The sequence below is a fragment of the Schistocerca serialis genome, chromosome 12, assembly GCF_023864345.2.
Source record: "Schistocerca serialis cubense isolate TAMUIC-IGC-003099 chromosome 12, iqSchSeri2.2, whole genome shotgun sequence".
NCBI lineage: Eukaryota > Metazoa > Arthropoda > Insecta > Orthoptera > Acrididae > Schistocerca > Schistocerca serialis.
The window spans coordinates 40,845,856-40,860,495 of NC_064649.1; the positions used below are offsets into that span (position 1 = coordinate 40,845,856).

Sequence of the window (14,640 nt, forward strand, 5' to 3'; positions counted from 1 at the left end):
TATGTTGTGTTAAGTACGGTATATGTTCTTTTCTGATACAGTTCCACAGAATAAATAAAAAGATTTTTTAAAATGCTTTGCCTGATGCAGTTTAACTTTTTCATTTTTATTATCTCGCAATGAGGGAAGACCTACAATTTTTTGGATTTGAAGAAAATTATGAAAAATGAACTACACCAAATTGACAAACTTAACAAAATTATAATACTCCGTATTTCGAATACCTCATTGCACACAAAAACATTCTTGCTATCAAAATTGAAGGATTAAATCCCTTTTACACTTTTAGACAAAAAAAGTAAATAGACGCACCATGACGAAATTATGCGAATGGAACGGAAATTGGTAGATACGCGGTACATGTACAGAGAAACAAATAATTACAATTTCAGAAAAATTGGATGATTTATTCAAGACAAAGAGCTTCATAACCGGAAGAAGTCAATAGCACATTTGTCCACCTCTGGCACTTATGCAAGCAGTTATTCGGCTTCGCACTGATGTTGCTGGATGTCCTCGTAAGGGATATCGTGCCAAATGATGTCGAATTGGCGTGTTAGGTCGTCAAAAGCCCAAGCTGATTGGAGGAACCTCCCCATAATACTCCAGGCGTTCCCAGTTGCAGAGAGATCCGGCGACCTTGCTGGTCAAGTTAGGGTTTTGCAGGCACGAAGACAAGCAGTAGAAAACCTCGCCGTGTGCTGGCTGTCATTATCTTGTTGAAAAGTAAGCCTAGATTGCTTTGCTATGAAGGGCAACAAAAGGGGACATAGAAAATAACATCAATGGACTGCTGCGACATAAGGGTGCTGCGGAAGACAACTGATGGGATCCTTCTATAAAAAGAAACGGCACCCCAGAGCATCACACCTGGTTGTCGGGCCGTACAGCGGCGACAGGTTGGTAACCCACCGTTGTCCAGGGCGTCTCCAGACACGTCCTCGCTGGTCCTTGGAGTTCAGCTGGCAGCAGGACTCGTCTCTAAAGACGATTATACTCCAGTCAATGAGATTCCAGGCCGAAGACGTGTCTGGAGATGCCCCAGACAGTAGTGGGGTACCAACCCGACTGTCGCCCTCCTGTTAGCCCGACAACCAGCAGTGATGGCCATTTCTTTTCATAGCAGGATCCCTTCCCTTGTCATCCCCGTCACCCTCAAAATACAGCGATACGTCGGTGATATTCTACTCCCCATTGTCTTCATCGCAAGCCATCCTGAGCTTAAATTTCAGCAGGATAATGTCCTGTGGCACACGGTGAGGGTTTCTACTGCTTGTCTTCGTGATTGACAAACCCTACTTGGCCTGAAAAGTCGTCGGATATCTCCCCCCCCCCCCCCCCTCCAAAGAGCTCAGGATTTTGACGATCAGATGCGCCTGATGGACAGGATATGACACGATATCCCTCATGAGGACATCCAACATCGGCGTCAAGCCGAATAGTAGAGGTGGACCAGTGCGTGAAGCTCTTTATCTTGAATACATCGTGCAACTTTTTATGAAACTGTAATCATTTATTTGCCTGTATATGTACATCACATCTACTGATTTCCGTCCCATTCGTTTAAGTCCTTTGCAGTGTTCAAATGGCTCTGAGCACTATGGGACTCAACTGCTGAGGTCATTAGTCCCCTAGAACTTAGAACTAGTTAAACCTAACTAACCTAAGGACATCACAAATATCCATGCCCGAGGCAGGATTCGAACCTGCGACCGTAGCGGTCTTGCGGTTCCAGACTGCAGCGCCTTTAACCGCACGGCCACTTCGGCCGGCCCACTGCAGTGTGTCGATTTTTTTGTCCTAAAGTGTATTTGGAAAATAGATGTTGCTTCAGATATTTTTAGAAGCGTATTTAACGAAAAGACAAAATGCTTGTGAACCAGCAACAAACCAACTAACGGTATACAACATTACCGTTATACTGGGTGATCAAAAAGTCAGTATAAATTTGAAAACTGAATAAATCATGGAATAATGTAGATAGAGAGGTACAAATTGACACACATGCTTGGAATGATATGGGGTTTTATTAGAACAAAAAAAAAAAAAGTTCAAAAATGTCCGACAGATAGCGCTTCATCTGATCAGAATAGCAATAATTAGTATAACAAAGTAAGACAAAGCAAAGATGATGTTCTCTACAGGAAATGCTCAATATGTCCACCATCATTCCTCAACAGTAGCTGTAATCGAGGAATAATGTTGTGAACAGCACTGTAAAGCATGTCCGGAGTTATGGCGAGGCATTAGCGTCGGATGTCGGCCGATCACGATACACTTGCGACTTCAGGTAACCCCAAAGCCAATAATCGCACAGACTGAGGTCTGCGGACCTGGGAGGCCAAGCATGACGAAAGTGGCTGCTGAGCGCACGATCATCACCAAACGATGCGCGCAAGAGATCTTTCACGCGTCTGGCAATATGAGATGGTTCTAATAAAACCCCATGTCATTCCAAGCATGTGTGTCAATTTTTACCTCTCTATCTACATTATTCCGTGGTTTATTACGTTTTCAAATTTATACTAACTTTTTGATCACCCAGTATTTTAGCAGGACCTATCGTATTATGTAAAGTTTACAGGTGTCCAGTGTTGTGTATATCAATCAATATTGTTTGTACGTTATGAACACAGTTTTGCCATTATGTTGAAGTTAAGATTAATAGCAGTAGGACCATTTTACCTACAATGACGAGGAGTAATGTATTAGAGATACAATACCTGTCTCAGCACTGGCTGTTGCTGCTGCTGTTGTTGATTCTGCTGTTGTTGCTGTTGGTGCAGCAGCTGTTGCTGTTGTTGGTGCAGTAGTTGTTGCTGATGCAGCAGTTGTTGCTGTTGTTGGTGCAAAAGCTGCTGCTGCTGCTGCTGCTGTTGTTGTTGTTGTTGCTGCTGCTGCTGTTGTTGCTGCTCCTGCTGATGTTCCTGTTGCTGTTGTTGCAGCAGTTCCTGCTGCTGTTGCTGCATCAACTCCTGTTGCTGCTGCGTGGCCGCGCGGACGAGCGCCGCGTGCAGTAGCGACATGCTCGGCGCCTGCCCCAGCTGGGGGGTGGGCGCGGGGGCGGAAGTGCAGAAGTGCACAGGTGACGGCGGCGCCGTGGAGGCGGAGCCGCCGCCCCCGTGGGCCAGCCCCAGAGACGAGGACGTCGGCGGCGACTCGAACGCCGGAGACGGCACCTGCAGGTCACATAGCTGGGTGTCAGCTCACGGCACCAGTACACGGGGAGGGTTGTCTTACAACTCCAGCCTCAACATTACGTGCATAGTATGAGACCTAGAGTCGTGTAAAAGTTCACTGGAACAAGTTCATATTTTACAAAGAATTGAAGTTGCTTAGCTGTAACCAGTGTATCCACCCAGTTGTTGGACTCTCGGTGGACTATTGTTGCCTTGACTACAAACAATAATTTTAGGTCCCCTCAAGTTCATTTGAGTGGTCGTATCCTGCAGCAACAGCGTGTGTTATTCCTGTGTTCTCGACAGGAGAACTTTCTGCTTGTGTTAAAAGGGAAATTTCAGCTCTGAAGCGAGCAAAACTTGTTGCTCTTCGCGTACATACTGTAAGAGACATTTCCTCTGTTGTTGGTGTTGGAAAATCTAGTGTTTCAAGACTTACTAGTGGAATTAGTGAAACTGCTCCATTGTCTCCAAACAGAAAAGTCAGATATGGACGAAAATGAAAATTCATTCTCACAAGTCTGGGACTTTCTGAAAAATTTACTGAGGCTGAAATTGGGTCTTCAACGGTGCAGCGTAGGCTTCTTGATCTTGAGTGGAAGGCACTAAAGCCAATAAACAAGCAGTTGCTAGCACCTGTCCTGAAGAAAAAAACCTTTGGCATGTGCCAAAAAATATACATCTTGGGCCTACAGTCGCTGGAAACCTATGATTTGCAGTGATGAGTCACATTTGTGTTTTTCAGGCAAAGCGGCCATGAGAACTGAGCATCTTGAACAGAATGTAAAATGCCTCCCCCCCCCCCCCCCCCCCCAAAAAAAAAGTTTTTGGGTTTCTTCTCTGCACGTGGACCTGGAGTACTAGCTCCAGTTGATGTCATGATGATTCCAATGAATTATATGAAAATCCTTAAGTGCATGCTTCTGCCATTCCTACAGACCTTTGAAGATGGTGGAGGAACATTTCAAGAAGATGTGGCCCCGTGTCACACTTCTAAAACAGTCAAGACGTTCTTGGAAGAAAACAACATTTGTGTTCTTCAGTGGCCCGGTAAGTCACCAGAGGTACATCCTGCCGAGAATTTGTGGAGTATTGTTAAACGACGTCTTGGTAAAATAGACGGTTCAAAAAAAGAATGCATGTTAGTAAACGTGCTAAAACTTTGGTTTCTGCTCTACAATGGTCGAATCTATGCCACAACGTATTCAGAAGCTCATTAAAGCGAATGGTGGACACATTCTTTATTAATAAACAGCAAGCTACGAACTGTATCGTACATACAGTAATAAATATGCAGAAATAAAGCTCAATCGGCTTGTCCTAGTTAACGTGCAAAATACTGCATCTCCGTTTACGGTATGGTTGTAACTAAACATTTGCTAATTGCGAAGGTCGCCATGGAGAATGGGTGATCGTGGAACAACGAAAGTTCGTGGGAACTTTTCTAAGAACATTCGGAAGAGAAATAAAGAATAAACCATTGAACGAAACACGTTTCAATTTCCATACGAGAGATTAACATTTGCGCAGCATGTTTACGTTCCAGGTTACAAACGATGCTCTCTGTGACGACAACCTGGAACCGCCCTATCGCTGCCTTAAACATCTCAGGTGGGACGTTGGCTACCTTACTCACTCTGTTCATTTTCAACATCCGACGTGTATTTGTATCCTGTTGGTAAACTCTGTCCTTGAGGTCAGTCCACAGCCAAGAATCACACAGGATCAAATTTGGTGATCTTGATGGGCGGATTGCCAGCTAATTCGACGAATTACGTTCTTCAACGCCAATACGGAAAGAGGACCTCTCCGTATTCCTTTACTGCGGCGATATTCGTGAAGAGCAGCAGCACTATTGCTGTTATTATGATAATCAATTTTGTGAGTAAAGCCCTGCTCACATTGTCGCCACGTTGACTGTCTGCGACTGTAATGCACACTGGTGCTTGCGTTTCAACCCTACATCACCGTACTAGTTGAAATGTGCTGCGGCTCGCGTTGGTGCTGTTTGTAGGTTTCTGCCCTCTGTCGGAGGCCAGACGGTATCGTTTAGTTGGCACGGTTGAGGTTGTTTGTCTTCTTCTCGTGCTGACTGGCGCCACTCGGTTTCGCAAGCGTTGCCTGTCCGCTAGTGGCAGCATCGGCAGTTATCGATATGTGGTAACTGTTGCCCTATCTTTGGGACGACGTCGTTGTTTTTCCTGGTCGTGTGAGTGGGCCAGTTCGGTTGGGGACTCAGGAGGAGGCAGGTCCGCGCAGTGCAAGAACACGCCAGGACCGCTGGCGGCACGCATGGACTGCCGGATGGAAGGGTAGTGGTCACGAGGATGCACGACGTCGTCGAAACCGGATCCAGCAAGCTTTAAGGTGAGTGCATTAAAGTCCAAGTAGAGAAACCTCCACCTTTGTGATACCTCGCGATTCTCCAGTGAGTTGGGGTCGTGTTGCTGCTCGTAGTGTCGCCGAGGCGAAGAGCAGCGAGTGGAGTGCTTAGGGAAGGAGGATCTGATTAGCTTTCCTCGACTTCTTATTACTATTTACTGCGTTCAACTTGTTACAATTTGTTAAGTTCAACCAGCGGTAAATTTTCTTGCCTGGTGGCCGCTAACGCCCCAGTTACCTGCCCTGGGGGTTGGTGTATGTAACGGCAGTGTACGTTTCCTCGCTTTGTCGCTGCTGTCCGGTAAGGTGTGTACCTTTGACAGCTTTCTTGAGTGTAGGCCGGTTGGTGATTCTTCTACTCTGGTGTTAGTGATTCCTTTCTCGTTCTGGGCGCTCTAAGCACAATATTCTGGGGACGTAGTGCAGAGAGCCGGTTCCGGCGTTGGCGTGTTGTTCTGTCGTTGCATTAGGTTTTGTCGGACGTCAGGTAGCTTCAGCAAGATTATCATTAGTCATTCGTTAGACTGCCACTAGTCTGAGTTACCATCTAGTGAAGTGAATGCAACTCTTAGCTGCCTATCTCATCGCTCGCGAAAGTGTTTGTTGCCGGACCTTCTCAGAGGTCAATTCCTGGAGCACCATCTGTGGCCCCTTGGTTACTGTAAGACACGTGTGTTTTAAAAGGTGGTCTGACGGCCAGTAGTTCAGTGTAACGCTCCTTCATTCCAAGCCTTCTGCGGGTATAATCTTCCTCAGTACCCTTTAAGGAACCTATGTACTGCTCCTTGTGTTTGATTATTGTATTGTTTATTACAATACCTTTTAGTGCCTACATTAAAGGTTATATATGTCTAGTTAATAGTTCTGGTCGCCTTCTGGAATAAATCTAGCAGTGTGGTATTCAGTGGATGTTAAGAGTTGTGTTACAAAGTTTACCATCATCTTATTTCATCCGTTTGGTGATCAGATGCTTGTTTTTCTTAATTAACTTTTGCTACTGTATTTTCTGTTTTACAGCAGGTTTCTAATTTTTTTATATTTTTGCCGTTCCTGGCGTGTAAGGCCTTCAGCCGTGACTGTGGTCATTTGCCTTAAAATTCTAATTTGGTATTTGTATTTACGCAGTAAACCTTTAAAACCTTATTTACTGCCATTCCTGGCGTTTGGTGCCTTCTGCTGTGTTTGTGGCGACTTGCCTTTAATATTGCAGCGAGTTTTAAACAATTCTTAATTTATTGCCAATCCTGGCGTGTAAGGTTCAAATGGCTCTGAGCACTATGGGACTTAACATCTATGGTCATCAGTCCCCTAGAACTTAGAACTACTTAAACCTAGCTAAACTAAGGACATCACACACATCCATGCCCGAGGCAGGATTCGAGCCTGCGACCATTGCGGTTGCGCAGTTCCAGACTGTAGCGCCTAGAACCACTCGGGTGCGTAAGGCCTTCTGCCCAGATCACAGTTGCTTGCTTTTAAAACACTATCTGCTGTATCTGAATTTAATGGTTATTTGCTGAATTGTAGCTCACTGAAAACAATATTATTAATCAAACAGAATGCTTACGTACGTGTCCCCTGTCAGAGTCGTATCTGGACGTATCAGGGGCCCATACCACTCCAACTGCGCATGCCCCCACACCATTAGTCTACAGGGCCTCCACCAACTTGAACAGTTTCCTACTGACTTGCAGGGTCCATGGATTCATAAGGGTGTCTCCATACCCGTACACGTCCATCCGTTACTTTGTAAGCGATCTGACTTCTCTCTCTAATTCCCTGACTCCCTCCTCTACAGCGAGGAATGCATGCGCAACATTCAACTTGCATTCAGTCAGGCTTGCCCACTGCAACTGGTTAATTCAATACGCGCCTTTCTGTAATATATATCTATACACTGAAGTGCCAAAGAAATTGGTATAGTCATGCGTATTCAAATACAGAGATATGCAAACAGGCAGAATACGGCACTGCGGTCAGCATCACCTATGTAAGACAAGTGTCTGGTGCAGTTGTTAGTTTCGTTACTGCTGCTACAGTGGCAGGTTATCAAGATTTAAGTGAGTTTGAACGTGGCTTTCTAGTCGTCGTACGACCGATGGGACACAGCATCTCCGAGGTAGCGTTGAAGCAAGGGTTTTTCCATACGACCATTTCACGTGTGTGCCGTGAATACAAGGAATCCGGTACAACATGAAATTTACGACATCGCCGCCGCCGGTAAAAGATCCTGCAAAGACGGGACCAACAACGACTGAAGAGAATCGTTCAGAGGGTCGGAAGTGCAACCCTTCCGCAAATTGCTGCAGATTTTAGTGCTGGACCATCACGTGTCAGCGTGCGAACCATTCAAAAAAAATGGTTCAAATGGCTCTGAGCACTATGGGATTTAACTTCTGAGGTCATCAGTCCCCCAGAACTTAGAACTACTTAAACCTAACTAACCTAAGGACATCACACAACACGCAGCCATCACGAGGCAGAGAAAATCCCTGACCCCGCCGGGAATCGAATACGGGAACCCGGGCGCGAACCATTCAAAGATACATCATGGACACGGGCTTTGGAGTCGAAGGACCACTCGTGTACCCTTGATGACTGCACGACACAAAGCTTGTCTGGGCCCGTCAACACCGACACGGGACTGTTGATGACTGGAAACATGTTGCCTGGTCGGACGAGCCTCGTTTAAAATTGTATCGAGCGGATGGTTGAGGGACTGTACTGGTGTTGGGCGTGTGCAGGTGGGGCGATATGGGACCTCTGCTGCGTCTAGGTGCGACTCTGGCAGATGACACATACGTAAGTATCCTATCTGATCACCTACATCGCTTCAGGTCCATTGTGCATTCTGACGTACTTGGGCAAATACCACCAGGACATGAAACTTCCTGGCAGATTAAAACTGTGTGCCCGACCGAGACTCGAACTCGGGACCTTTGCCTTTCGCGGGCAAGTGCTCTACCAACTGAGCTACCGAAGCACGACTCACGCCCGGTACTCACAGCTTTACTTCTGCCAGTACCTCGTCTCCTACCTTCCAAACTTTACAGAAGCTCTCCTGCGAACCTTGCAGAACTAGCACTCCTGAAAGAAAGGATATTGCGGAGACATGGCTTAGCCACAGCCTGGGGGAAGGTAGGAGACGAGGTACTGGCAGAAGTAAATCTGTGAGTACCGGGCGTGAGTCGTGCTTCGGTAGCTCAGTTGGTAGGGCACTTACCCGCGAAAGGCAAAGGTCCCGAGTTCGAGTCTCGGTCGGGCACACAGTTTTAATCTGCCAGGAAGTTTCATATCAGCGCACACTCCGCTGCAGAGTGAAAATCTCATCCTGGAACCACCAGGACAATGCGACACCCCAGACGTCCGGAACGCTACAGACTGGCTCCAGGAACACTCTTCTGACTGTAAACACTTCCGCTGGCCACCATAACTCCCCAGACCTGAATTTATTGAGCATATCTGGGATGCCTTGCAACGTGCTGTTCAGAAGGTCTCCGCCTCTCCCCGCCCCACACCCCTCGCAGTCTTATGGATCTATGGTCAGCTCTCCAGAGTTGATGGTCGTGTTGCGGCACCTCTGCGTGGTGTTGAGGGGCCCTGCACAATATTAGGCAGGTGTACCAGTTTCTTTGCCTTCAGTGTATATCAGCATTTGCGCCGATGAATTTTGAAATAATAAACAGTTTACTTACTTTTTGTATCTCTCGTTATTATTTGATGCCCCATTATAGATGACATATTTCTTCAAACGATGCTTCGGCCTCTTTGCTTGGGATCCTCTTAAGCACCTTGTGGTGTACTCAGCCTGAAGTGGACGCCACAGGATCCTGAAGATTCCCTCAGCAGATGGATCGAATCGTCGATTGTTTGAAGAAATGTGATGCGGCCTAACGAGCCAGGAGATTTTAACTACACTTCATCATTACTAAGCACTTCAGTATCCCACTTCTTGCTACACTGTTTCTTCCGGACGATTCTCTTAAACATCTGTCTGCTCTCCATCATTACTAAATTGTGATTTGAGTCTCTATCTGCTCCTCGGTATGCTTTAGAATCCAGAAGCTGATTGCTGCCGTATTTCAGCTGGAACCTTCACGCGTCTCCAGGCCTTTTCCAAATATACCTTGTTCTTTTAGAACAGTTTACTCGCTATTACTGGCCGAAATTTATTGCAGAACTCCATTAGTCGGCAGCCGCGGTGGCCGAGCGGTTCTAGGCGCTTCAGTCCGGAACCGCGCGACCGCTACGGTCGCAGGTTCGAATCCTGCCTCGGGCATCGATGTGTGTGATATCCCCAGGTTAGTTAGGTTCAAGTAGTTCTAAGTTCTAGGGGACTGATGGCCTCAGATATTGTCCCATAGTGCTCAGAGCCATTTGAATCCATTAGTCTTTTCCCTCTCACATTCATATTGTCAAGCCCACATACTCCCGAAACTGTGTGACTTATTTCTTCTCTAGCTACTGCGTTCCATTCGCCCACGATTATTAGATTTACATGTCTCTTTGCATACTGAATTACACGTTGCGTAATCACACACACTTTTCATCTTCTGCTTCTGACGTCGGCATGATAGCGGAACCATTGCTGTTGGCTTTGGTTTGCTGAGCTCCTGGTCGTGTCGCTAATGGCGCCGTTATCGACGGAACATTAAACTCTTCACTTACGAAAAGTGTCGCTTTTTATCGCTACCCATCCCCTGCTTGCGTCCAAATAGCCCAGAGGTAGTTTGTTTGGGTTTCGAAATTTTATCACACTGTTTACATTCTAACACCGACGAAAAATATTCAGACAATATATTGGCGTCGATACGATGACGTGCACCTAAAGTTGTGATGTTATCGACTCCAAATTACCGTAGAATTATATTGCAACTAGAGACAGAAGGGCGCGTACGGCAATGCGGATTTTAGTGAACGACTTAAGACGCTAGATGGTACATCTCCTTAATGAATGCAGTAAACTAGAAAAGCAACAGGGGCGCATTAGAGCATTGCTATACGGCAAATAATTTTGCTTTGCCCGCCCGGCGAGCGTGCGCCGGCGACTTAAAAAGACGGCCGCATTCGGTTTATAAGCAGTTAAATTTCCGGTAAACGAAAATTTTAATGGGTCGTAAAGGCGGACGACGGGGCATAAAAAGCGGAACATTTTGCCGTGTGCTCAGGGGTGGGGCTGCGGAGTTCGTGGTCTGGGGTGGGGTAGGGAGATGTAAGCGAGGGGTTGCAACCCTTTATCCCCTTTTATCCGGCTTGTGGAAAGCGAGACGTAGCGAGGTAGAAGGAGGACGGGGGGGGAGGGGGGGGGGGGAACTCTAGACAGGCCTGCCAACTGTCGCAGCAGATGAAAACCGCGGCAGACGTCTGGTTGAGAGGCGAACTCTAGGGACCCCATGTGCCGCCATGAAACAGCCGTCTCTGTCACTAGCGGCCTGCAGAATATATACCGACTGAAAAAAAAAGAACGTAAAGACAGACGCTCACATGTTTTTTGAAATAATTTGTCGACAAAAAAGAGATAAAATAAATAGAGAAACGTTTGATGCGCCTTTGAATGACGCTCGCAGCCATGTACAGAAAAATGAGGTGTCGACTGAGAATTTGAAGTTAAATGCTTAACTTGGAATTTAAGGAACTCTAGAATATATTTATTCGGCAGATTATGTAGACCGCGTTTTCTGCTATCATGTGGCCTTTACTACTGCTATGTGAAGTCGAACGGCGAAATATTTTTCCAGATGAGATACTGTCGCTATGGAAAGTCAATCAGCACCTCGTTTGCTGTATATCATTTAGAGATACAGCAAAGAAATACAGTAGACGAAGAGTGGGTAGCTTTGAGAGATGAAACAGTGAAGGAGGCAGAGGATCAAGCAGGCAAAAAGATGAGGGCTAATAGAAATCCTTGGGTAACATAAGAGATATTGAATTAACTGATGAACGAATAAAACATAAAAACGCAGAAAATGAAGCAGGCGAAAAGGAGTACAAAAGTCTCAAAAATGAGATCGACAGGAAGTGCAAAATGGCCAAGCAAGGATGGCTAAAGGACAAATATAAGGAGGCAGAGGCATATATCAATAGGGTTAAGACAGACACTGCCTACAGCAACATTAAAGAGAGCTTTGGAGAAAAGACAACCAGCCGTATGAATATCAAGAGCTCAGATGGAAAAACAGTCGTAAGCAAAGAAGGGAAAGCAGAAAGTTGTAAGAACAATGTAGAGGGTCTAGACAAGAGCTATGTACTTAAAGGAAGTAGGAGAGGACGTAGATGAAGATGAAATGGGAGATATGATACTACGTGAAGAATTTGACAGAGTACTGAAAGACCGAAGTCGAAGCAAAGCCCTGGAAGTACACTCTACTGGTAGCCTTCGAAGAGCCATCCATGACAAAACTCTACCATCTGGTGAGCAAATTGTATGAGACAGGAGAAATACCTTCAGACTCCCGAAGAATATAATGATTCCAATTCCAAAGCAAGCAGGTGTTGACAGATGTGAAAATTACGGAACTATCAGTTTAATAAGTCGCGGCTGCAAAATACTAACACGAATTGTTTACAGACGAATGGAAAAACTGGTAGAAGACGACCTCGGGGAGGGTCAGTTTTGATTCAGTGGAAATGTTGGAACTCGTGAGGCAATAAGGAAAGGCAAACCTACGTTTCTAGTATTTGTAGACTTAGAAAAAGCTTTCGAGAATGTTGACTTGAATACTCGCCGGCCGATGTGGCAGAGAGGTTCTAGGCGCTTCAGTCTGGAAACGCGCTACCACTACGGCCGCAGGCTGGAAACCTACATCGGGCATGGATGTGTGTGATGTCCTTAGGTTAGTTAGGTTTAAATAGTTTTAAGTTCTAGGTAACCGATGACCTCAGATGTTAAGTCCCATAGTGCTTAGAGCCATTTGACTGAAACACTCTTTCAAATTCTGAAGGTGGCAGAGGTAAAATACAGGGAGCGAAAGTGTATTTACAATTTGTACAGAAACCAGAAGGCGGTTATAAGAGTCGAGGGGCATGAAAGGGAAGTAGTGGTTGAGAAGGAAATGAGACATGTTTGTAGCCTATCCCCGATATTATCCAATCTGTTTATTGAGCAAGCAGTAAAGGAAACAGAAAAAATTGGAGTAGGAATTAATCCACGGAGAAGAAATAAAACTTTGAGGTTTACCGATGACATTGTAATTCTGTCAAGGACAGTAAAGGACCTGGAAGAGAAGTTGAACGGAATGGACAGTGTGTTGAAAGGCGGATATAAGATTAACATCAAAAAAAGCAAAACGAGGATAATGGAATGTAGTCGAATGAAATCAGGCGATGCTGAGGGAGTTAGGAAATAAGACACTTAAAGCAGTAGATGAGTTTTGCTTTTTGCGGAGCAAAATAACTGATGATATAAAATGTAGACTGGCAATGGCAAGGAAAGAGAAGTTTGTTAACATCGAGTATAAATTTAAGTGTCACGAAGTCTTTTCTGAAAGTATTTATATGGAGTGTAGCCCTGTATGGAAGTGAAACATGGACGATAAATAGTTAAGACAACAAGAGAATAAAAGCTTTCGAAATGTGGTGCTACAGAAGAATGCTGAAGATCAGGTGGATGTATCACATATCTAAAGATGAGATACTGAATAGAACTGGGAGCAGGTGAAATTGTGGCCAACCTGCCTGAAAGAAGGGATCGGTTGGTAGGACACGTTCTGAGACACCAAGGGTTCACCAATTTAGTATTGGAGGGAATCGTGGATGTTAAAAATCCCAGAGGTAGAAGCAGAGATGAATGCACTAAGCAGATTCAGAAGGATGTTGGTTGCAGTAGTTACTCGGAGATGAAGAAGCTTTCACGGGATAGAGTATCATGAAGACCCCAGCAACATTAACATTTCTATCGTGATTCAAAGACGCTTCATATGATTCTGTAGACTGTTTGCTCCTCTAACTTCAGACAAATTACATCAAAACGCAGTTGATCATATTTTTCAATTTTTTTATATTTTTTTATTTTCAGGGTTTGTTCAGAGACGAACAAAATACATTTAAATGCGCGACTCACGGCCAGATGTTGCGCATGCATGTCCGAAGGACAATTTTATCGTACTTCTACAGAACACAGGCACTGCCAAATCGTATTGAAACCAAGAAATATAACGTATTTAAATAAAGGATTGTTAAATATCACACCAATGTAACTTTTTATGCACAAAATTATTAGGCCTTTATGGTATGACATTTTTGACACTTCGTGTACACAGATGATCGTGAAGTATTTCAACTTTCCCTCAAACCGCTGTTTATTTTCTTCATTGCCTTGATTGCTTCCAAGTAACTAAATATTTCTTTTTGTAAAACTGTACCTCACCTTAGTCAGTTTGGTGCCCCATTTGCCCGTTGCCCACTCGCCATTTGGTTATGAAGATTCAGATAAAAATCCATTGTGTGATTTCTAGGGAGTCGGGTATCTGGTCCTTTCTAACGTTTTATCAAAAAGATTTAGACACATATCTCTGCTTGTACTCATACTTGCTATCAGCCCTCTTGGACGTTACCAGAATTTCAATGACATCAGAGATATCTACATCTACACTTACGACTGTAAGGTGTCAGGCAAATTCAACACCTTCCATGAAAACCCTGACATGATAAGCAAATGCAGTAGTGTGTCACATAGCTCCGAATAAATCGTGACATTAAATTAACCAAAGTAATACGTGTAACGAGTGAGCAAATGGAATACCACAGACTAACACAAGAATGTCTAAATGCATGTCATACCTTCCCACCGTAAGACAGACGCAGTTCCGAGGGGAGAAACGAGAACAGAAGCCGAGAGCAGAACCGTGTTAAGTTAGAAGACCCTACGATAAGGGATGGACACCCACATCGCCAGCTAACCGTTAGGACCACCCCCCAGCCAACGTTAAAAGCTATAGCCTTAGCGTGAGACTTTTTTGCGTCTCTGTTACGTCAGGACCACCCCCCAGCCCATGTTAAAAGCTAGAGCCCTCCAGAAGAACAGTATAGATCTTACGATAACACAAAAAGGGCCACCCCAGCCGCATGTTTTAGCGTGAGA

At 45.1% G+C, this 14,640-nt stretch overlaps 1 protein-coding gene across 1 annotated transcript in view; it reads right to left on the reverse strand.

The window, feature by feature from the left end:
* The window catches only part of LOC126428410 (5-hydroxytryptamine receptor 2A), a 164,525-nt gene that overhangs the window by 20,637 nt on the left and 129,248 nt on the right, over positions 1–14,640 (reverse strand). Inside the window, 1 exon segment of the mRNA XM_050090333.1 lies at positions 3,003–3,179. Within this exon segment, the coding sequence (XP_049946290.1) occupies positions 3,003–3,179 (177 nt within the window).